Source organism: Mixophyes fleayi, chromosome 5 (genome assembly GCF_038048845.1).
Source record: "Mixophyes fleayi isolate aMixFle1 chromosome 5, aMixFle1.hap1, whole genome shotgun sequence".
Classification (NCBI taxonomy): Eukaryota; Metazoa; Chordata; class Amphibia; order Anura; family Limnodynastidae; genus Mixophyes; species Mixophyes fleayi.
Genome location: NC_134406.1, coordinates 214,198,490 through 214,224,386, shown reverse-complemented (window position 1 = coordinate 214,224,386; position 25,897 = coordinate 214,198,490). Strand labels below are relative to the sequence as shown.

At 39.9% G+C, this 25,897-nt stretch overlaps 1 protein-coding gene across 1 annotated transcript in view; it reads right to left on the bottom strand.

Moving 5' to 3' along the window:
* The window catches only part of TAF4B (TATA-box binding protein associated factor 4b), a 79,520-nt gene that overhangs the window by 5,757 nt on the left and 47,866 nt on the right, over positions 1 to 25,897 (bottom strand). The window contains exons 13-14 of the mRNA XM_075214409.1: positions 22,251 to 22,307; positions 18,566 to 18,685 (exon numbers count right to left, since the gene is read on the bottom strand). Coding sequence (XP_075070510.1) covers positions 18,566 to 18,685; positions 22,251 to 22,307 — 177 coding nt within the window. The remainder of the gene's footprint in view (positions 1 to 18,565; positions 18,686 to 22,250; positions 22,308 to 25,897) is intronic.

The following is a 25,897-nucleotide window of genomic DNA, read 5'->3' as shown; positions in this document are numbered from 1 at the left end:
TGCCTCTACTTCCATAGGGTCTAGAGACCAAACAACCCAAGAAGGGTACTTTGGGAAGCTCAAATAGACATTTCTCCAGCTTACAATAAAGATGGTTTTGTCGTAATTGGGAGAGTACCTCTTTCACATGTTTTCAGTGCGCAGAGATTCTGAGAAAAAAATTAGAATATCGTCAAGATAGACTTCAACAGATTGGTAAAGAAGTTCCCGGAAAATCTTGTTAATGAACTCTTGGAACATCGCTGGGGCATTGCAGAGGCTGTAAGGCATCACAATATACTCATAGTCCCCGTCTTGAGTATTGAACATGGTCTTCCACTCTTCACCCTGTTGGACACAAATTAGATCATAAGCGCCACTATGATCCAGTTTGGATAAAATATGGGCCCTGTGAATATGGTAAAACAGTTCAGAGATGAGGGGAAAAGAATAACAATTCTTGATGGCGTTCAATTAACGGTAGTCCATGTAGGGTCTCAGAGTGCCATCTTTCATTTTGACAAAGTCGTAGCCTGTGGGGACGGCACCTGATAATACCCTTATATTCTTCTGTAGACTTTACAGGTACAATTAAGAAATAATTATTCTTTCATTGACTGTGAGCTGTCATGCTTTCTTGGCTTCAAAACAGCCCAAGCAATTAAACGCCCATAGACATCCTTTAAAATAGCTTGTTTGGTGAAGCATTTCATTTACGCCAAAATGTCACTTTCTTCTCCTCTGTCTAACTTCAGCAAATGTGCCTATGCACACCACTCTTTTTAATAGATTTCTTTACAATGGAATCATCACTTGCCTTAGAAAATGCAACAGAGGTAGCAGTTACCCAGGAGTTCTCGTGATTTTCCAGTGTATTTGTACACCTTGGTAGACTAATGGGGTCCACCTCTTAAGGGTGCACTCCGGACACACAATAAAAGGCTTTTCAAGGAATTTATGATGAAACTGCCTAACAACATCAGAGGTCTTGATCCAAGAACGCTTCTAAGGACCATACCCCGTGGAAATCCACAAGGGACTGAAGACTATCTTCAGAAACATGACTCTGGCTAACCTCATACTCCTTTTGTTGGTGGACAGATATAGAGAAAGGAAGATTGTTCCTAGAATTATTCACACATTCTACACACATTCATAACTACACACATTCATAACTACAGGTTTTTGTTTTGGTTTTTTTTACAACAAAATATTTTATTAATTTTTACAAGTCAATACATAAAATCCATACCATACCATATGTTACTGACAGAGTCAATTGACAATAAAGTAGGAAATAAACACTGCCAGGAGCTCTGATTTGTTACAAGAAAGTATGTATGTTACTACAGCAGGGACATGTATTTCAAGGGAGACGAACAGGGGAACAAAAGGGGAGGAATGACAGGGAGATGTGGGAGGTTTTTATATTTGGAATGATAAAGTAATGCTGAGAGACGAATGCAGTGATATTCAGGAATGCAGTAGGGTATGCAGGTAATGTGTATACCTGAAGGGGTGAGGTACAAGTCACCAAATCTCAAGTTATTTGGTAGTTACAGCAACAAAAGGATGTCAAACGGTTGTTAGTGGAGGTTCGGCTTCATAATAACTTGTCCAGAGAGACTATGGGCTAGATTTACTAAGCTGCGGGTTTGAAAAAGTGGGGATGTTGCCTATAGCAACCAATCAGATTCTAGCTTTCATTTATTTAGTGCTTTCTACCAAATGACAGCTAGAATCTGATTGGTTGCTATAGGCAACATCCCCACTTTTTCAAACCCGCAGCTTAGTAAATCTAGCCCTATGTGTTTTGGAAATTTACTGGGGTATCATTAAGAAAAGCGGATATGCTTTCCATGCGATAAACTGACCAAATTTTGTTGATAGTGGCAGGGAGTGTGGGGGGAGGTGTTTTTCCAAGACGCAGCTATTAAACATTTAGCTACATTTAAGATATTCTTAATAAGTTTTTGTATATGTTGAGTGGTGTCTGGAAGCAGCCTAGGAAGAAGATAATATAGCGGAGAGTCAGGCATTTTAATCTGAGTAATAGAATCAATAAGGGTATGAATTTGACGCCAATAAGGTTGTATTTTTGGACAACTCCACCAAACGTGCAGCAGGGCACCACATAATCCACATCCTCTCCAACATCAATCTGTGGAATTAAGAAATATAGTATGTAAACAGAAGGGGACTAAATACCATCTATAGTAAAGTTTGAAGGAATTTTCCTTTATTATGAAACTGAAATTGATGACTTCGCTAAATTAGATCTAATTTTTGACCATTCAATAGGAGTCAGAGACTCCCCTGCGTCCTGCTACCAGGCTATTTCATGGGGATCTTTGTCTGGTAGATTGTAGTTATTAATCTGTTGATACAGAGTAGATATTAGGCCCCATGTAGTGGGAGAATTGCGAGACAGAGATTCTAGAGCCGAGCATTGGTCCGATGCGAGAGGTGTCTGTAAAGAACGATAAAAATGTCTGATTTGGAGGCATTGATTTGGAGGCATGCTTTGTGTGGAAAACCTAATCGTGCTTGAAGATCCGTGAAAGTAGGGAAAAATCTCATATCCCGTATAAAAAGTAAATTATGTGTAGTCCAATCGTGAAATATTTTATGGTCCAGATCTGGCGCAAAATTTTTATTGTTCCATAGTGGGACTAACAACGGGTATTTGGATTGGAGTTTATAGGTCCGGGTTACCTTGTCCCATATGGAAACGGAAAAACGTGCTGTAGGGATTTGAGCTAAGCGTCTGGTCCTGTGTTGGGGCGGGGTCCAGAGCAGTGAATGAGTATTGTTGTTGCATATCGGACTCAATAAGGGTCCAAACTCTGCGATAGGGGGACCAGTGCCAAAGAATACATTAGGGCATGTGCGTTGCTCGATAGTATTTTAAAATGTTTGGGAGGCTTAGACCTCCGGCAGTTTGAGGTTTAGAAAGAGTTTGCATTCTTACCCTAGGTCTACATCACGCTCAAATAAATCTGGAAAGCATTTGTTGTAGGTGTTTAAGTGTATGTGTGGGAACTTGGATTGGAAGTGTTTGCCACAAGTAAAGTAGTCTGAGCAAGATATTCATTTTAACAGAGGCCATGTGGCCAATCCAGGAGATAAGAAGTTTATTCCATTGTGCTAAATCAAGGGGGGGGGGGGGGGGGGGGACGTGGCTCAGACGCCATCTCGGATAGTCGCAGACTTTGGGCTCTCCTTCTTAGCTAACTCAAACAACGCTTCCCCTCGGTATTATCAGGCAGCTAATAACATCTAAAAAGTGAGAAACACTCACTAGAACTGCCAGTGACACTTGCCTGCTTGTTGGAACGACTGAAGTTCCCCCACGGTCGGCCGGACATTCCGCGCCAAATACCCGCTGTTGAGCCGAGCATGCAGCACTCCTGGCGGTGACCTGACTCAGAGATATCCTCGCCTCCTGAAAGTCCCCCCTCCCGGCCTTGTTGAATTAAAGCTGGGCTCCTGAGCACTCAGAGCGCCTGTCGCGAACTTTGGGGCCTGCTTCCGGTGGAGACCAGGGGCTACAGTTGGAGGTGCCCGGCGGACCCTCAACTTCCGGTCGCGCGGCGTGACTTCCAGTTGATCCGGATAGATCGGAGCCTGCATCTCTTCATTGGAGCCCCCTACACAGGTTACCTCCACTGCTCCCCTTAACCGCTGGGCCCCCCCAAAAAAGAATTGTAAAAAAATCCATAGAGCTGGTTCCTGGAGACACCCCTCACCCCTTCCTCCTGCCAGCACTAGGTAAGCTGTCTTTACTAACTCCACACCTCCAGCGTTACTCCAGATTGCCTCCCTTACAGCTGAATCTGCCCACACCAGACTGGAAACCACAAGCAACCATCGTTGTGGTCTGGATGGGCTGGTACCTACTGAATGAAACACAGGAGCTGGAAAGCAGAGTGTTAAATCTAGCTGGAGAATAGGGCCAATCCTGCACCCTCTGAAGTATAGAATATATATACCTGTCTCTGGACCTGTGGGTTGCCGGTAAATGAGCCCCCGCCAGGCCCTCCTACCATCTACCTGCTGCCTAGACCACTTGAATCGCCTATATCACCCGCAGGTGCTAACTACTAAACCCCATCTCGCTGAGGCTTACTTCTGGCCCTGAGGCCCCGATATCCAGCCCTACAAGCTCCACAGAAACTGCACTTCTGGTAAAGGCAGAGTCACACCACCACCACAATGTCTTCAGCCAGCACAGTTATCAGGCCTGGAGACATAGCCGTGCATTGGGAGCTGGCAGCCCTGGCCGCACATATCATCAATAGCGGTAGAGGGGTTGGAGAAGATCTACCCAACACTTAATCACCAGTGGTGCTGGCTGTGTTATTGAAGACTCTGCTTCAAAGAAGTACTGCTTCAGACCCACTCACACCCCTGCTCTAAGGGTCCCACTGAAAGCTGAGGTGAGAGAAATTGTCGTCAAGAGTTTGGCAAACTCTATGTCTATAGTGTCACTGCCTAGACGGTCTTAAATCTTCAGCAATTCCCTACGGAACAACATCTGAAATATTCTAATACTCCTGAATACCTAGGAGTTAACGGCTAAGAAATGGCTCTTTTCCTACAATTACTAATCCACAGTCTCATCTATTCAGCCACCAATCGTAAATAATCTAACAACCAGATTAGTGCCTAACTTGCTCGCACATAGGGGAATCCATGGCTCTTTAACGCAATAATACATGTCTGCAAACACAAGAGGGTTAAACCTTTATAACTGCTAATTGAATCCTGATATACCTCTTGCATCTACCAAGACTTTTTTTGGGGGGAAAAAACAAAAACAAAAAACAGTGGTTCTCAGAATAAGATGGCGCTATGTCTCACAGAAATCAGAAAAAAAATGCACCACCAGAAGCAACTTCCTTTTTTACCCAAGCTAGGAAGAAGAATGCCTCTGAAACATCTGCGTCTTCTCCGCTCCACCAACTTGATTCAGACAAAGAAGATGCCAACGCATCTACTAATACCTCTATTTCCATCGAACTGAGAAACATCATCAAATCCACTATGCAAACGGAGGTCCTAACGGTTATTCAAGAAGAAATCAAAAAGGGAATGGCTGAGCTTCGCCAAGAAATAGCGGCTATTGGTTCAAGAACAACAGACCTAGAGCAGAAAGTTGATGAGGTTTGTCACTTCCATGAATTTGTGTCCACAGAATTATCTGACATTCGCGCAGACATGGAATCATTTAAGGATCACTTGGAAGATACCGAAAACAGGAACAGAAGGAATAATCTCCGCATCCAGAATATCCCGGAGACAATAGACGGAGATCTACTACCCAAATATCTTGAGAAACTTTTCCTTCATTATCTACCAGATGCCTCTGCGTCGGATGTACAGACAGACCGAGCTCACAGAGCATTACGTCCGAAACCTCCTCTTAATCAACCGCCTAGAGACGTCATTGTTCGGTTCCATTACTACAAATATAAAGAACAATTTGTTTTGGCCACCCGAGCGGCATACTCTCTCCAGTTCGATGGATCTGACCTTCAAGTTTACTAGGATCTCGCTCCCTCTACACTGCAGAAAAGACGGGATCTCGCCCCAATCACTAAGCTATTAAGAGATCACAAAATTCGATATCGATGGGGGTTTCCGTTCCATTGTGCTAAATCAGATTTTATTGTATTAATGAGTCTGGGAAAGTTGGCCGTATACAGTTGAGAATAATTATTTACTAGGTATACCCTGAGATACTTGATCTTTTTATGTTGCCAACGAAAATTATCCAATCTCTCAAAGATAATTATAGTCTGTTGAGGAATATTGAGGTGATAGTTTGATAGAGAACTATAGTCAGATATTTCTTTAAAGAGGTTAGGTAGAGAGATTTAGATATTGTTAATATAACATAATCAGCATATAGAGCAATCTTATGATCTCTTGAGCTTGTTGGGATGCCTGTGATGTCAGAGTTATTTTTAATTTTCGCTGCTAGGGGTTCCATAATGAGAGCGAAAATAAGAGGCATCCCTGGATAAGGGACACCCCTGGCGGGTTCCGTTGTTAATGTTAAAGGGTGGGGGAGGATGTCCACTAGCTTATACTGAGGCTGTAGGATTATGATAGAGGGCTGATATCCCTCTTCAAAAAGCCCCCTTGAACCCCATGCTCATCAAGGTGTGCTGCATGAAAGGCAAAGCAACACTATCAAAGGCCTTTTCGGCATCTAATGCGACCATCAGAGCAGGAAGAGATGTACTGTTAGCTATATGGATTAAGTTGATTATCCTTCTGGTATTGTTGGAAGCCTGCCTACCCGCTATAACTACAGGTTTGAGTAACGAAACATGGAACACTTTGGAAACGCATAATGAGGCCAGTAAATTCAATTTGAAGGAAACTGGGTTAATCTTATAGAGAACCTTGAAAAGTCCAATGAAACATGGTGCAAACTTCATGCTGGGTAATCGTAAGTGAAGGTTCCTGGTGGATAACCTCACTTTTGCCACCCAAAGTAAACTAGGAACTGGGCAACTTCTTCTGTCATCCGCAGATTTGTAGCAAAAAGTTTTGATCAGTTTTGTTTTAACTTGGGTCCAGATGTCTAAGAATTTCTTGTCAAAGAGTTAATGGCAGGAACCTCTGAACTGGGAATGGAAGGGAGTACAGGAAGAGGATAACAATTATACAGAAAGAAAGAGCTTGATCATGGACGTTCCTTCATGAGTGTAGATATTATGAGCAGTCAGCCCAAGGCAGCAATTCAACCCAGTTGTCTTGACTTGCAGAAATATATATCCTAATGAATGTGTCTTGGTTTACGCTTTCTGTTTGCTCATTTGACTGTGGGTGATATACAGTGGAAAATTTTAATTTGATATCAAAGTTTTTGCAGATAAATCACCAGAATTTGGACACAACTTACACACCTTGATTAGAGACACTCTTGTGGGCAACCATGTAATCTCAATATTTCTTTGACAAAAATATCAGCTAGAGCGGGAGCAGAAGGAAGACCCTTCAGGGGAACAAAGTGGGTCACCTTTGAAAATCTTTCAACCCCCACTCAGATGGTATTGTATCCTTTACTGGGGGGTAGGTCAGTGACAAAATCCATTGAAATGTGTGTCCAAAGCCTGTCTGGAACTGGAACAGGATGTAAAGGACAGGATGTAAAGGACATCAAGTTTTATGCTGGGCGCAAGTGGACCAGGCTGCAACAAACTCCGTAACAACCCAAGGAAGAGTAGGCCACCAATAATTTCTGGAAATTAGTTCCTGTGTCTTTTTAACTCCTACATGGTCTGCAAACCGAGATGCGTATGCCCATCGTAACAGACTAGGACAAAGTCTAGGGTAACAAATGTTATCCCGGGAGGAGAATTTGCTGGAGAAATAAGAGTAACGACAATTATGTGGTTTGGATCAATGATGGGATGACCCTCACAGGATAATTCCTGATCTGAGGGGTAAAAGAAACAATATAAGGCATTGGCCTTCCTGTTCTTGGAACTTGGACAAAAAGTGAGGATTAAATTGAAGCGAGAGAAGAACAGACATTCTTGCTTGATGGGAATTAAGACATTGAGCTGTTTATAGGTACATAAGATTCTTATGGTCTGTATGTATGGTTACAGGGAAGGAGGCATCCTCCAGGACATGTCTCCATTCTTCAAATGCAAGTTTCACTGTCAAGAGTTCTCTGTATCCAATCGTATAATTCTTTCCTGCTGGTTGCAGCTTTCGTGAAAAGAATCCACATGGATGTAGTTTCCGCCGAAGGTGCTCGCTGGAACAGAACTGCCCCTACTCCAATTGCTGAGGCGTCTACCTCCAAGAAGAAATAATAGGATATCTGGTTGATTGAGAATGTCTGCAGATATACAGGATTGTTTGAGTGTGCAAAAGGTTTCAGTGGCCTCAGGTGACCATATCTTAGGGTTAGCAGTTTTCAGAGTCAAGGTGGTGATAGGTGCTACTACTGAGAAATAACATTTATTGAATTGATGATAGTAGCTGGCAAACCCTAAAAAGCTTTGCATGGCCTTAAGGCCTGTGGGTTGGGGCCATTTATTGGTAGCCTCTTACTTCTTGAGATACATCTGGGGACCAGACCCAGAAACAATATACCCTGGGAATGGTGGTAGTTGTTTTTCAAATACACACTTTTCTAATTTACAGTAGACATACTGAGCGCTCCCATGTGTCTCCTGTGAGTCTTCATATCGGAGGAGAAGATTAAGATGTCATTGAGATATACGGCAACAAAGTAGTATTAAACATTTTTTTGAACGACCACAGGGACATTGAATAACCCGCAAGAGGGGTGGATTTGCGAATGAAATCCCTCTCCAAATTTTCTTGAATGTAATCAGACAAAGCTTTCATTTCAGGTAAGGACAGAGGGTACACATGGCGCCAGGAAGGAATCTGTCCAGGTAAGACATTAATTGTACAGTCCCACTCCCGAAAGATGTGTACTTAGGAAGTATACAATGTTCCATGGATATAGAAGACATTGGCACTTGAGATGGAGGTTGAAGACTCTGTAAGCACTGTGAATAACAGTGAGGTTCCCAGGCTACAGGATTGACACAGAAAGATACTCTCTTTGTGCAGAGCTCCCACTTGTAAGGTTAGTGGGGCAGTGCGCTGATGGATGGTGCCTTGTGTAATCTTAACACTTTCAATAGCTGTTAAGGAGAGTGGAGTATCCAGAGAGTGAGAAGTAAGAGCGTGCTTAGTGACTAGAGAAGCTGTGATGAAATTGCGAGCTGTGCCCGAGTCCAGAAAGGCAGAAAAGGTGACTGACCCCAAGGAATAATACAAGGTCACTGGCGTAGAAAAACTGGCACTGGGATCAGTTAAGGCAGAGTTTACAGATGTACCTAACATACCGTCTCTGGTACCAGTTAGGCTCTGGAGTTTCCTGAACGCTTGGGACAGGATCCAAGTAGGTGCCTAGGCTCTGCACAGTATAGACATAGGTTATTTTTTATCACTCTTTCTCGTTCTTCTATGGTAAGGTGAGATAGCCTCAACTGCATAGATTCTTCAGTGGACGACAAGCGGGGTGCCAACAGGACGTCAGAACAGCAAGAGGATTCCTTGTTTTGAAAAGTGGATCTCCACTCTATTACACAGTGTAATGTGGTCATCAAGGGAAGACAGGAGCTATTGTTAAAGCAGTTAGTATTTAAAACGGTCTGACAGCCCTTACCATAATGTTGTCATTTATTATTCCACTGCCGTTCATACACTAAAGTCCGAAACTGAACCGCATCTTGGCCCACTGTGTCAGAACCTTGATGCATGCAAAGAATTCCTGAGGCAGCCGAAGAGACATGACAAGGTTCGACAAAGATTCTTTTAACAGATTCCAAAAAGGAGGTGCACATTTGTGTAGAAGTGAATCATTGAGCTCTCAGAGTGGGGAGGACCAGGCAATTGCTTGACCAGAAAGTAGGGATATAATATCGGCTACTTTCGTTTTTCTTTTAAAGGAAAGTTTCCAGGAAGGAGTTCAAATTGTATATCATACTGGTTCAGAAAGCCTCTGAAATTCTCATGACCCCCAGCGTATTTAGGCGGTGCAGGAATATTAAGTTGGGATGGGTGCCCAGAGTAGTCTGGAGTATATCCAACCAACAGGAGAAACTCTGTAGAAATTGCATCAGCATGTCCTGGTTAGCTTCTTGCTTTTCCCCACCCAGTTGACAAGGTGTTGCAGAAGATGCTGAGTAGACAAATTACTAGCGGAATCCATGGCCACAGTATACAGTCACGATTCTAGCGGATACAGTGAATTCAATTTTCGCTAAGATGAATTTCGGCCAACGCTGGCAGTAACAGAGGCGCAGAGTCTAACGAACCCCTGATTTTCACCAGGGTCACGGCCCTCTGCTCTGCCTTCAGGTGTGACTAGCTGGTATCAACAACAAGAAGGGTCTGGTCAACATAGCCAAGAATGGTACGCAAATGGGCTGCAGGGTGCCAAATCAGCAAACAGAAGGAGTGTCAGTACAAGGCGGGTCAGCAACAGTCAGGTATATACAGTACCAAATGACAGGCAGAAGAGAACTTAGGAAGAATCCGGGTCAGAATACACAGAAATCAGCCACAATATAAACAGGAACACTGGAGTGTACAGAGCCTAATACTCTAATACAGGAGTGGACGGAAGAATGCAGGGAGCATGCTGGACAGAGAGTTTGATAAGTAACAACCGGACTCCAATATGTGGTAACAAAGATAAGTGTGTGAAGACACTGTTTAGTGTAACTCTAAGGAGGGGCAAAAACCTGCATCATCTTCAACGTGTGTTTACGCCGACTTTGTGCTATGTATGCTCTATTTTGTATGTCTTTAAATGGACTTATTATGCAGCATAGTGGAACCAGAAGATTTCATTATCTTTCCTACATGGTCTAAAAGTATTTCTTGATTACCAATGTTCGGCATATCTTTTTGCCACGCTAGTTTTCAACTAGTTTACCTTTGTTTGTATTAGTTTGCTGTACAAATATCTTATTTTATATTTATTGATCTGACTAAAGTCAGGCAAAGTTCAATGTACTAATCATTCTTTACTTTGAACGTAAGAGAACTCATTTCAGGGCTCACTTAGCAAGGGCTCTTATCACATTACACTACCTGGCTTGTCGTTGTCGTGCTTCCTCAAAGATTGCTACCTTTGGGTACACAGTGTGGTGAGCCACAATAGCGTTTTATTCCGCTATTTAGAAATAAAACACCTAATATTGTCTAAATATGTCAAGCAAAGACATGAATAAGTACAATTTGTATGGGTTATTTTTTTAATAATAAGCAATATAATGGTCTTTGATTTTTCATACTTGCTTCCCAACTGCAATAACCTAGGCTGAACTAAATATTTGATGCAGGCATTATTTTACATTAGTCATATAGTGCAATCCAGTCAATTATTTTACAGTGACAGATGTCTAGATCATTGATGGTAAAGTTACAGATAAATTTATTTTCCTTGTGATACTCCATTGCAGCCATTACAATGGGTTGGCCCCCCTTCTAGCCTTAGGTAGAAACAGGAAATTAGAAACTCCCCCAGGTAGTATATAGTGTAGCTCCTCTTCTTCCCTTTGTCTTTGAGAAACTTCTGAAGCGTTTCATAAGATACAAGCATAAAACTATTGAACGACATGGGTAGAAATATTGGGCTGCCATGGAGTATCTGGAGAAACAGGAATTATCTTCCATGGCAGCCATTACAACGGGATGTACCCATGCAATAATAGTAGGGAGGACAAATAAACATCAAATCAGCCATATATATAATCAAATTTTTATTAATAGCTGTGTGAAGAATGTTTCCCAAACTGTGCGTCAGCAGATGTCCAGTAGATGATGTCTGTGTAGGTATGAACAGATGACCATCCAGTTGCTTTGCAGAGATCCACTATTCAGGCTGAAGGCCCTACATGCCCAAGGAGTTGCTACTGCTCTAGCTTTCAGGATTTCTGGCACCTTACGTCTGATTCTCTTGTATTCTTGAGTAATGACTTATTTGATTAATCTCAAAATGGTCTGTTTGGATAAGGCACACTCTTTCTTAGGTTCTGTTGGGATCAGCAAAATGTGTTCCTAAATCCATCTGTTCTAAATCCATTGTGTGTACCTTTCTTTATCAGCAGCTGTTTGAGAACAAAATGATCACAATACAATTTCCTGACTAATATGAAAAGTGGATACCACGAAAGGTAAGAAAGCTGGATTAGTTCTAAGTACAACCACCATATTTATGTAGACATTCAGAAAGTTCTTTACACCATAAAGGCTACAGTTCTCCAATTTTATGGGTAGAAGTAAATGACATTAGGAATACCACCTTTAATTTAAACCACCTTAGGGAAACTGCTTATTGAAGCTCAAATGGAAAAAGAGAAGAAGATTGTATGTCGGGATGGTGCACTTGTCTGGATGATATGTACATTGTGTGTTTTCCACAATAAGTGACACTTTTCACAGTGAGAGACACTTACAATATTAATACGGTATGACTAACTGTCCAAACGTATTATTACCTATAAGTAGTCTGGGATAAAACAGAGCGAAATGAACAGTTAGTCATAACATTCTATTCATAATAATCTTGTTGCATTGACCTTTGACAGAAGTAATACTCAGTCAAATAATAATACTGTTGTAAGAATTATGATTGCATAAGAGGATCTATAAGAACTCAGTGTACTATTTTTACACACCACATTAACCCACACTTACATTTTCATATTTATTTTTAAATTCAATAAAGACATTTTTAATCTACAACATGAAGTGTCTCTCACTGTGAAAAATGTTTCTTGCTGTGAAAAGTGTCACTTATTGTAGTACACCATATATATATCATCCAGACAAGTGCACATCCCTAAATCCAATCTTCTCTTTTCTTTCTTTCGTACATAACTTTATTGTATTGCGGTAGCACCTCCCATCAACTGAAATATTTCATATTAAACATGTTAATGATATAAAACAATAGAGGAACTAGATCTGGTACAAACTATATTAATTAAGGTCATTCAAGTGAGACAGTTTTTTTCTTCTTTTCTTTCTTTATTTATTTATTAAAAGCTCAAATGGATCAGACATCAGTGATAAAAATTAAATTGCGATCCCATGGTGTCACTAATAATTTAATACCAAGAATTCTATTCACTACTTGAAATAAACAAAAAAGTATAATATAAGGTGTTTTGAATCTAACTATCAAGACACCTGTACCTTTAGAATTAAGACCTTTGCTAAAGCCATCCTGAAAAACAAACAAGAATATGTACAATATTAGCCACAGCTGGATCAACTTTAGGCTCACACCACATACAGAGTGTGGATTACCTTCTCTGAGATTCTTTTATGCACTCATTCTCCATGCCAAGGATAATCACTTTTAATTTAGATGAAGCATTGGATCTTGGTGTAAGAGGTCTGCCCAAAAAGGTAGAGGTTACGATTGCTCCTAACATATCTCCCAGGCTACCACAAACCATGGGCGCTGTTACCAAAATATTAGGGTTGCTATTACTTTTTTAGGATGCAAGCAATGCGAGGAAATGGAGTTGAAAGGTCCAGAGCACTGCCATAGCAGTGAGAGAAAAACCTGGGCAGTTTGGTGTTCTGATTTCTCGACTTTATGTCTACTTGAGGGTGGACAAAATTTCTTCTTAGCAACTGAAATATTTCCTGGTGCAAAGTCCTCTCTCCAAGACAACACTGAATTTTCATATGAGGAAAACAGATATAACATTCTATCTGTCTGCCAGATAAAGTGTCGGGAAGGGCTTCAGGTTTCTCTCTGCTCATGACGTGATTTCTGCTACTTCTTCTATCATGGCCATGTTCCAGGTATCTCCCTGGCAATTTAAGACAACTATAGACCTTTTATTCGAGAATACTCTGAGACACTTTCCCTGTAAGGGAGGATGAAAGCACTCAACTGCATTCCAGACTGCTCGCATTTATGAGCAATTCCATTTCGGTCGGTGGCCATTGACCCTGTGCTACATTTCACAGGAGATGAACCCCCCCCCCCCTCCTCCTGTTGTACTGGAGTCTGCTGTGTGTATTATTAATTCTGGTTCTGAAAGGGACACTGCTGGTTCTTCGTTTTGGATTCCGATGCCAGTTGAGACTCCCTGGTGGTTCTTGTTAATTTAAAGGCATGATCCAGAAATATTTGTCTGTGAACCCACTGAGTAAGTCTACTTGGAGATTTCAACGGCCTCCTTGTTAAGAGGAGAATTTCTATGATGGAGGAAAGCATTCCTAGAATGTGATGGTCCCTTTGTATTGAAATCTGATGCTACACTTGTAGTTGACAAGCCAAGGACTGGATCTTGATGCACCTCTTCTTTGGCAGAGATACTTTGTTTTGTATAGTGTCTATTTGGTCACCCAGAAATGTTACTTGCTGTGATGGCACAAGATGACTCTTTCCCTTATTTATCATCCAGCTGTGTCCCTCCAAAAAAGCCATTCTTTAGCTTTCCTGGATCTGACACAGTGCTCGGATTTCCCCTTTACTAGGATATCGTCTTGATAAGGTCAGAGAGTGATTTCCCATTTCCACAATTCTGCCAGCAGTGGAATAACAACTTGGTAGAAAGTGCTCCGTGATATCGCCAGACCAAAAAGGAAGACAACTGAACTGGAAATACTGTCCTATGACACAGAACCTTAGGGAATCTCTGGTGATGAACTGCAACAAGAATATGCAAGAAAATATCCCGAAGATCTATGGATACGAGAAAATCCCCTTCACTTATAGCAGTGAGAATTAAATTTAAAGACTCCATATGGAAACATCTTGCCTGGACAAAATTGAGTCTAGTAAATTTTAGAATAATACGCAACGCCCCTGAGGATTTTCTGACCAGAAAGAACCTGGAATATAACCCTGTGTCCATGTGGACTGGAGGAACAAGAGAGATCACACAAGCTTCCTGCAATGTTTTCAGACTGACCTGTAAAGCTTATAACTGCTGAAGCAGTTCTAGATTCCACAAACAAGTTTCCCTGGGAACATGATGAAACTATTTTATAACCCCCTCTGAGGTCTTGCTCTCTTCACCCCCTACATTGCATATAAATCCTCCATAGTTACAAATTACTTTTTTATCCAGACTATCAGCTCCTTAAATCGATTAGGATGCTGAGCTTTACTTTATTCTTTCACTTACACAGGCTATACAAGAGTACTGAGATGGGAAGAGTATTACTCAATAGCCCACTAAAATTCAGAAAATAAACACCCCTAACTTAGTGGCTTAGATAGGGTAGGGGCTCTTTGACTCTGGGGCTAGGCCCCATCCTGCTGACAATGTTCTTAGCTCCTGTGTTCCATTTGCAGTGACCAGCAGTGCTTACACTAGCACTTCAGTGGTCTTTACTGCCTGGTCTTCCATATTGGCATCTTTTAACACCAGATGTGTTGCACGCAATGTGCATAGTATATGCCTTGGTGTGCACCATTTTCAAATTTTAATTCACAATACCTATTCCATTGTACTGTGTTTGGTACAGACGATAGTAACTAGAGGTCTCCAGGTAGCCAGCCCTCCCTCTTCTGCTTGCACCACCAAAGGTGCGTCGCTGAGAACATTAACACAGTTAAGCCCCAACACACATAAAATACCAGACTACTTCCTGTCCTCTCCATCCTCAGAGACAGAAAAGGTATGGGAAGGAGGAGGAGCTACACTAATACCTGGGGGCGTTTCTAATTTCCTGTCTCTACTTAAAGCTAGAAGAGGACCAACCTATTGTAGTGGCTGCCATGGATGACGGAAGAGGAAAAGGCAGAAATGGATACCATCACGAATATAAACTTGCATAAACCTAGACAAATGACCACTGGGCAGAAGCATGTAGTAAGTAATTAAACACAAATACACAGTTTCAATACTATATGTTTTTTCATATTAAAAATGGCCCTTGCTTTATATGGCAATTAAACCCCAATTGTATATGCTTAAGGATGTATAGCATGAACCTGGAAGTGGAGGGTCAATGCACAGATATCTAACTTTCAACAGATCTGGTTGAATAAATAACAAACACACTCAATAAATATTGGTATATGCATTATATCATCATTATCTGATAATATATTTTATATATCCTAAAATATGGACACAAAAAAACCTGAACATGTATTTGAGCTATTTATTCTTTTCCCCCCCCAGACATTAACTGCATTGTATTTGACTTTTAAACAGTACTGCAGTGGCAAACTAGGTTGATGTAAGACATTGCCTTTTAAGTTCAAATTTAATATATGAAAAATTTACTTTTTTTGGCTTATTTTTTAGTACTGTAAATTCGATGTACTTAAATTAAACTACCAAGTACAGGTCGCAAAATAAGAAAGCTTTGTTGTCTCCTTAGACACAATGCCACAAGGTCGGGTCTTTTATATGACAACCTTGTGTGATCCGAGGGAAATTATAGTAATGCAGCACAGCTGCCAGCGCAGGGTTGAAAATGAGGTCAAATCCGCAGGAAGCAGCAGAAAGCCCGAGGCAACATTATAAATGAAACAACCCCCAAGGGAGTTGCAGCAAGCAAGGAGTGATGTCCTTCAAACTTCAGAATTATAGAAAGGTGAAAGTATAATCAAATACTTCTGCTTGACATTTCAGCAAGCAGACAGCATTTTACCCAATGCAACACTTCACTGAAAAAGTATTACATATATTAAAGATATATATTTGTATCTCAAGAGAATCAGAAGTGTGCCAAGAACTGTAAAATACAAATGTATGTTCCCTTTTAATCATCTGCTAGTTGGAGACTTTAGGCTTAACAACATTTTCAAGCAGGCATTTTAAGGAACATGGAAAAAACTTGCATCACAGTGTGAAAAAAAATTGTAATTCACCAGATATTCTTGAACTACTAGTCCCAGCAGGTTGTACCAGCCAGGATCTTCTATACTGCTCTTTCTTTAAATGATGTTACTTCAGCAACCACGAAATGAATTCATAATAAAGAATAAATTGGTACAATGATATTAAAAAGGAAGTCGTGAACGTTTTCGTTGGCAGTGAATTTCTATTAGCCTGTAGATGCATACTAATGTGTTGGGCAGAGAGAGGCCTACCAATATGTTGGGTCAGAATCCATCGTAGGTGGCTTGCAGTACCTTGGTTAATAACTTTTCTCTATTAAAAGGGGAGATTCCTGTCTTCAAACGATACTACTAGACTGAGATTAGAGCGTTATTAATCCCTACCACCTCACCAATGTGAAGGCTCAATTGCAATAAAGTCCGATGACTGGCCAAAGGAGAAAAAATGATGCCCCATTTGACTCAATATGTGTCAGGTGAGGCACATGAAAACTTTAATAAATGTATGTCACCAGGCCCCTTAACTTCAGGCTTCCCACTCCTGAACCTATTTTTATGTACTTTTATCCTGTGTCATAAAAACACTTTCAAAATGTTTTTGAAAGCTGTTAGAGATTCCAGTTGTGACACATAACATGGTGTTTTCCTGCCCCATAACATAAGGTATTGCACTGTCCTTTTTGAGTTAACATCTTGTTAGCGGTAATGTAACCACCAAATCTGTAGGCAGATGATCAATGCATTACCAATAAATGACCAAGTACGGGGTGAGAATAATATGCACATTAGTTTCTTATTTTAATCTATTTACTGTGAAGTATTTGTGGCATTACATTGAGTAGCTAGCAGACCACACAATCTAATACTGCTAACAGGGAGACTCCTGACTTAACATGGTCTCTGATTCAAAATCAAAATAGTTTATTGCTATAATAAATGAAAAGGTTTATTAATATTAATAAAAATAAAAATTTAGTACTAATAATACTTCTAACAATAATATTAAACAAAATAATAATTTATAGACGAATTTCACCAATCTCTATTTGTGGCACTGAAAATGTATAGTTTAGTCCTTCAGTAAACATATTCATGAAGAAAAGAAGCCAAGTATATCTGAAGTATATTTCTGGGGTTGCATTAATTATATAAAAGTATTATAAGCCGAATTATGAAAACATATTTTTCTCTACGATTGCCTGTGTTGCTTTCTAGTGGCCATAAACTATGTTATTATAGTCCCATATGTGAAGAAGATAAGATAACCTTACAGTGATTGCTTTTGCAGCTAACAACTGCAAAAGCCAGAATTAAAGTAATCCGCTTATTGATAGGTGTATCATATGGTATATGTATCCATGTCTAACTCAAATACTTTATAATTGTAAATGTAATAAATCTATGATTAATTTTTATGCCTTTTGCAATCACTATAATCACCACAACAGCAACAAGTTACGTAGAAGAATGTGCAACATAACTCAGTCATCTAACTTATCAATTTTACACTGGGTTGTTTATGGAGTAGTATATGGCTAGTACACTATTTTACCCTGGATCTAAAGTAGCTCCATTCAAGCTCCCATCTGGTCATTAATTGTCTAAGTTAATAGAATTTAGTTGCAAACTTTTAAGGTTACTTAGGTTGCCAAAGGTTTTCTTTGTCCTGCATGTTATAAACTATGCAGATTCACATGTTTACATATGTACACACATATATAATGCAGATATTTTCACAATGCACATTTGCATTCAGACCCATAATCCTAGATATGACTGCTATCAGCTTGTTCTTCTGATCACATAACAGGCCCCAACGTAAGCCAAAAGTTATCCTGTTGCTTAACCCAAATGTATGGTATAGGCTGTCACTTCCTAGATGAATAGAGTACATAATAAAGGTTATGTTATAAGCTTTAAAACTCAGATGCACCTTCCATGTCTGGTTAATGGAGTCCCTCTCTCAAACCCTCTGTTTGTACTGTGCACTTGGCCTTACAAACTCCTTGGAGAATGATAACGGACACCTGTGGCCAAGCACAATGGGTTCAATACTCTGAGCATTAGAGAACAGGTGTTATAATATATTTTCCAAATATAAAATAACTTAATAAGATATACCATACCCCAGTGTATTTTTTTGTGGGAAAATACATTTTTCAAATGCTACGACACAGTACAATGAAAACACCCCTTACGCATGTTTACCTCAAGTACATTTTGAAGGCTTGGAGAGTCCAATGGTCTTTTTCTTCTTGGCCCAATAGCAGCCAGTGCTGTAAGGTTAGCTTCTCGATATTGTATCTGCTCTAGTTCCAGCTGTTGCATCTGAGAAACAGATAAAAAGGTCAACAGCAGAAGGCAGAATGACAATGGTTTTCCAAAATGTGTATTACTACTGCCTACAATGTGCAAATCATATTTAGGAGCATTATGTTAGTGTGTCCACACCTGTTATAATTATTTTCAGTTCAATAATATCCATACTTCTCCAGTTTAGAACTGAAGTTTTTCATACCTTGAGCAGGATGCCATTCAGGTAAAGGAGCAGAGTTCCGCTCAGTGCATGGAAAGCACATGAAAAGTGCCCATTTAAATTCATTTTTAATACACTCTTTAGGATTCGATTAAGTGCCCACTTCCTCCTGTTTTCACTCAGAGATGAACTTTGTTGTAAATAGATGAACAGACCCTTATATGAAATAAAGTTCCTACATGCAGCTTGCTATTCTTGATAATTTTATCAAAGCATTTAAAGTCAAATGTAATTTTTAAGACACAGGATGCCATAAACACATGCACACAACACACATGCACACAACTCACAGCATGTCCTGCTTTGACATCACTAATGATGTCATAGCAGAAGAAGCTGCAGCAACTGAAACGGATTATTATTATTATTGTACAAATATATGTCCTATACCAAGTCCTTCTTATAACTTCTATACTGTAAATTTAAGTACCAAACTCCCAATCGTATGAATGTAAGGACATGGGACAAAGTTAACTTTCTCCTACTTTGAGCTTTTTGGCACATGACTATGCAGTGTATGAGGAGATAAAGAATGTCCAGCTGTAATATACGTAAGTGATAAAAGGAGTCCAGAGCAGTGATTCTCCTGAGCAGGTGGCTCAATTAAAATCAGCCACTAGGGAGCATTTGTAAATGATAACCAATCTGCAGTTATCAAGCACCAGAGCTGACACATTTTACCATCATTGTTACTGATTGGGAAGAAGCCACAGTGCATGACAGTGGGGAAAGCATTGTATACATAACACAGGGGTATACAAGGGGCATTACAAGGGATTGCATTATTTTATTTTACCACATTTCTGTTAGGCCTTTGCATCACTAACTAATAAAAATCCCATCAAGTGTGTGAAAATGACCTCCTCCGACAAAAGGGCATTTTAAGATACGGAAACAGAAAGTGAATTCAAAGCGTCTGAATATCCACAATAAGTTTGAGGCGCTCTTCATTTTGCTGCTTGGTAAAGACCTGTCATTAATTGCATCTGTCATTTAAATATGATGTTAGTGTGGGAGATGGTAGGCTAGAATTGTCATCACAACACAACAACTGTCGTGGCAACTTTTACAGTTTCTTCAGTCTTTTGAGTGCTCTGCTTTCCATGTTTAAAACAGGCTAAACACTGAATGCAGGACAAACAGGACAAGAAATACAGTTGATGTTGGGTATTTCTATTTTCACTAATCAAATCACTGCAACATCTAAAAACCACCATCATCTTACATAAATGAGCTGGATTGTTTGTAGGCCAGTTTTAGTGCATGGACTAAAGTTGCAATGTACTGTGGAGCTGGCCAATACACTCTAGCAATAGAACCAGAATATACCCAGGGCATTTCTTAGTTGAAATATTTTTCTTTTTTCTTAAGAGTAATTTTGCTGTATGGGATGCATCTGATCCCTGCTTTGGCTGCTATTGTGAAATACCAGCAACCATTACCTCTGTCCACCTGGTGGCGATTGTAATGCCACAAACATTGCTTCACTAACATAAGACCATATAATCTAGTAGTTGAGATAGGTGAATGCAATGCTCCAACATTCTACTCTTTCCTGTTTCACCCACAGTTGAAGCCTTCAGAGACCTGCTGAGCCCTAATTAGAAATATGTATATTATTACAACTTCTTAAACTCAACCCAGAACTACATTATTGCATGATGCTATCCTTCAACAATTCTTTTATACCCTCCATATATAACAAAATGGTTGCAAAACACAATACAAACACATTGCAAAGGGGTTTCAAACCATAAAATAGCTTTGACATTATATTTTTATCCAACAGTTTAATTTATGACACAGTACAATTTTTTGGGTTGGAATGTATTAATCATAACTACGGTTACAATTGCAATAGAATTTCTTAAGCAGAAACCTTATATGTTACACACAGATTATATCCAATACCTTCACCATATAGTTACAACAATAACCACAATGGTCAGGTCAGTGTAACTGTACTAACTTTGAGCAGAAAAGCACAGAAAGAAACATTGCTTTTCTAGCCAGGCAAAGTCTCTTGCTGGGAATTCGGCTTGTTTTGTTTCAGATTACACATTAAAAGCAATAATAAAGTTCTTTAAAACATTCATAAACAACCTGCCGCTGACACCTTGGAGCAACATGTAGCAGTGTTTAGCAACAACAAATTTCATAGTTCAGGAAGCTCAGTTAGGAGAGAGAAGGGGAGAAGAGAAAGGTTGTATCTGAGTCATTTAGAACAAAGATCCTCAAAAAATGCACGAAATCAGTCTTGTAACTATAGAAACCAATTTCTTCAGCTCCATATCACACGTCTCACACCTCAATTGTCTTTATTATCGTCTGCTGTCAGATCCTTAATCAGAAATGTGAACAGGCTTGATGATTTATTCAGCAGGGGAATGAAACTGTAGGTCAAGTGAAAAATATATATACACCGTACACGTACACACACACACACACACACACACACACACACACACACACACACACACCTCACTTCAGCCTAAGGTACTTTCATTTCATTCTGTTCCCAGTACCTCTGGGCCAATTGCAGCAAGCTCCAATATTAAGGCTCAATTAAAATAAGCTCTAATTAGTGCAGCTTTTTTTCCTCTCAGGCTAGAAAAGTCAGGAAATGGATATTGGGAAAAAAAATTAGCTACTGAGTGAAAGGCTACAGACATAAATGAACGTATTTGTTGATTTGTACAGTTGCTATGCAGAGGCCTCTGGGAGCAAAAGCTTAACCAGCCTAAGCTATAAACTAAAACCCCTGCAGCTAAACATGAACTGAGTAAAAAAACAAGGGCTCCATCTCAGAGCTGAAAACTGCTGGGCTCAGAAAATTAAAAGCTTGAGGCATTTTCCATTTAAAACGAAATCCCAGTACCGCCTCCCAGCCAAAGAATTATAAGCAGTATCAGATTTACAAAACGAACAATTACCCTGGAAAAACGTAGCCTATTGTACAGTCCCAGATGCTAGATGTAATAGTACTTCCCCTGTTGTTTTAATATCACTGCTATTTATAAATAAAAGTTACAGACTTGATAAACAAAATAAAATGTGCACATTTTCAGAAAAAAACTTAAATAAAAAAAAAAAAAAGAAAAGTGTAATTTATCTCATGACAAGGTCTCAATTGAATGCTGTCCTTGCCTTGGGCTGCATCTCTCCTTGCCTGAGGCTTATATAAATGGTATGCAACAGCAAAATAAACTCTGACCTAATTGCCAAAAGAGAGCTTCCATCTTTTTAAAGTCTCCTTTGCTCCAACAGAGACGGAAGAGAAGGCAGAGAAGGGGAGGGAGAACTCACACTAGTCCTTTAAATAAACTGTGTGAATCCATCCGGACTAGAAAGTCTTACCTCTTTGGCTTTTTGCTTTAGTCTCAACTGTTCTGGATCTTCTTTATTTGACCGGCTCTGCCAACAAACAATAGACAATAAATTAAATACATTTCAGAAATTAACTCCTTGCTCCAGAGGAACCCAACAAGACATAGAACATTGGGTGTAAATGATTACTCAAAAATAAGGACATTCTTAAACATTTAACAACTATTAAATATGGATAACAATATTCTCATGTGATTAAAAAGCCTTGCTCCAGGAGGGGGTACCTAAGTCTGGGATTTGTTACACTTACCCTCACGTATCTTCATTTTCCATACAGGATGAGTGCCTGAGTTCTAGCCTGGGGAGCTGAAGGATGCAAGTGTTGTCACTTAGGTCATGTTAAGGCATGACCTCCTTCGAGTGGTTTTTTGAAAATTCAATTTCATATCGTATTTAAATTGACTGAATTTGAAAATAAGAGTTCAAAACATATTTGAAGGAAAAAGTTGTTCTATTTCTAAAATATAAAATTTATTTGCAAGGGTACACCTCTAATTATTGAGAATGGTTAATCATTAAAAAGAGAGTTTGGTATAAATATGATGTTAGCTAGAATAATAGTCAGGTTCAATATATCATTATGTGGTCCATTCATCCTATGTCCAGAAAAATGTAATTTCAATAAATGTCCATAGTAAAATATCCCAGAGTTATAGCAGAGTTAAAACTGCATTAATGTTTATAAGGAAAAGAGCTGTTCGCAGACACAAGCTTGTTGTATCCGAATTGCACAATTTAGATTACAAACATGATATAGGAATATGACAGCTGGATTATGTGTGATGTAGTAAGAATCCTATGTCAAAGTACACTTCCTTAATGCAAATCTAATTAGATGCCTAATGTCATTTTTAGTGTAAGAGTCATAACAGAAATACAGCAATTAAAAAGAAAATGTCTTTGAATTCTTATTTGCTAGACAATGAAATCGGAGTTGTAACTGAACTACAATCCCTCCAATTTGCCAAGCAACAATGAGGCAAAATTATGATCAAGGATACAAGTATAAGACATTTAGGGGCAGATTTAATTCCCCGTGTGGTACTTTATAACAACGTGGGGCACGTTGACTCAGAGCTGCGAGCAAAAATCAGTGTTGAAATTACCGTAACAATGCGCATCTATTACCGTACTAACGGTAATAGTGCACAGCCCGTGTTGTTCTAAAGAACAACACAGGGAATTAAATCTGCCCCTTAAGGTCCAATGCCTATCTGAAGTTTATTTGGTTATTCTATTTAGTAACGGATTAGAAGATCGCATGGCACTATTGCTGAAGTTTATCAATTTTATTTTACTTATTTAGTTTAAGTTGTGTATGTCATTTATAACTTATGTGTATAAAGTTTCTATTCTATTGAATTTCGTATAAAATAAATGTCAGAAATCTGATGTTGGCGGATGGGTGGGAATAATCGTGCCAACCTGAATGAGTTTAACCCCTTTCTAAGTAGATGTCTGCTAGATAGATTCTGTGATAATGTACAGTGCTGTGGTATGGGAGGTAGGGAGCATCTTAGCGCTACTTATTCTTTATCCAAACCACAGGTGCAAAAGTGAAGTATTGCCCATATAGCAGACTGGTTCAGATTTCTTTATTATTGCAGGCTGTGTGAAAGCAAGTAACTCTTGGAGCTGCACAAGAAAATTCTGCACTGGAAAGCACACAACACGTATAGCTGTATTGTGTATACTTGTGCTACAAGTTTTCTCTAAAGAAACACTAACCAAGACTTCTAGTGTAGGACACGTGTGTTATATAAACATGGTAAATGTAGGATGCTATTAAAATGTGCTATCAAAAATCTTAGAAAATGACAATTGACATGAAAAGATCTGTGCTTTCAGATGAATTCCAGAGAAGATTGAATATTATCATTCAGTAATAACATTTGTATGGGTTCTTCAGTGAAAGAAAGGGTTGTTGTAAACTTGAAGTCAAACAACTTATGCAGATTTTTAGATGTAATCATTGTAGATGTATGCTGTGTGTGTTTGGTGGTAGTGACATCACTGCCATCCCCTTGCCATTCAGGAAGTGCTGGCTGTCAGGAAATACCTGGCAGCCATTCTCAGTTCTCTGTATACACCACACAGTAAAGACATGTTTTCACAGTTCTCCAGACTCTTCTTCTTGATTTGAACTCAGACAGTTCTACATGGTGTCAGAAGGTTGGCTGCGATAGCACAAGGTCTTCCACACATAGATCCACTTGTTTTTGATAACGCCATCGTGGACGCATGGCTCAAATTCAAGAAGGAATGGCGTATATACTGCTGTGCTGAACTCTCAGACAAATCAATAAAAGGTACAAGCATACAGCCTGCTCAATTTAGCTGGTGCTGAAGCTGTAGATAAAGCCGATATATGTGATCTCCGGCAACATGAGCAGCAACAAACACGCTGTGTGAATTGTGGCAGTCGCCATTCCTATGAACGTCACAAATGTCCTTCTTTCAATAGACGCTGCAATGCCTGTGGTAAACAAAATCACTTTGCTCGCTGGTGCAGGTCCAAGCCGCACCAAGTCCATACTGTAGATACACCGCCAGAAAACATCCTGACACCGGCTTTCACTTTAAGAGTGTTGATCTCAGGGCTGAAAAGGGTGAAATATTTACTACCATAGTTGATAAGGAGACAGAGAACGCCATCAAAATTAAAATTGACACTGGCGTCAAATGCAATGTTATGTCACAAACTCCTCCTGACACAAATCCCCAGACACCTAATGACTGTTCTCATACAGTGAATCTAATTGCCTACAGTGGCCAGATAATCAAGACTGTGGGTATGGCCATGTTTCAGTCCACAGGTGTCCCATTGCAGTTTCATATTGTGGGATAGTAATGTCAAACCTTTGCTAGGTCTGTCGGACAGTATAAAACTGGGGTTAATAACGTTAAGTGCTGACATGCAGCAACAGGATATTCCAGAATTAAGAGACTTTGCTAATCTGTGCGATTGCGAGACCATTTGAAAACTCCGTCACACATCACACGCATCTTGATGAGACTGTTCCTCCTACAGTGTGTGCTATGAAAGATAAGGCGATAGTGGAAATAATTTGTATTACAGCATTAGGTGTCATTTCCACCCCGTGGGTGTCGTCCATGGTTGCTGCAGTTAAAAAGGATGGTTCAGTACACATGTGCATTGACCCTGTGCATCTGAATAAAGCTCTGATAAGACCGCATCACCCCCTCAGAACTGTGGAGTAAGTCACTGCCGACATGCCAAATGCAAAGATATTCACCACTCTGGATGCCAAGTGCGGGTTCTGGCAGATCACATTGGACAAGTAGTCATCCTTACTCACTACATTTATGACACCTCTGGGCAGACATGCATTCCTCCGAATGCCCTATGGCATCTGTACTGGCGGTGAAGTGTTCCAACACAGCATGGAACACCTCTTTGTGGGATACCCTGGTGAAATTATCATCGATGACATCCTTGTGTGGAGTCGCACTATGGAGGAACAGGACATGCGCCTTCATAAGGTCCTCCACAGGATTCATGAAATCAACATGGGGTTAAACCCCGACAAGTGTCGTTTCAGAGTTACTGAGGTACCACCTTGTAACCTCAGAGGGTGTCAAGCTGGATCCAGCCA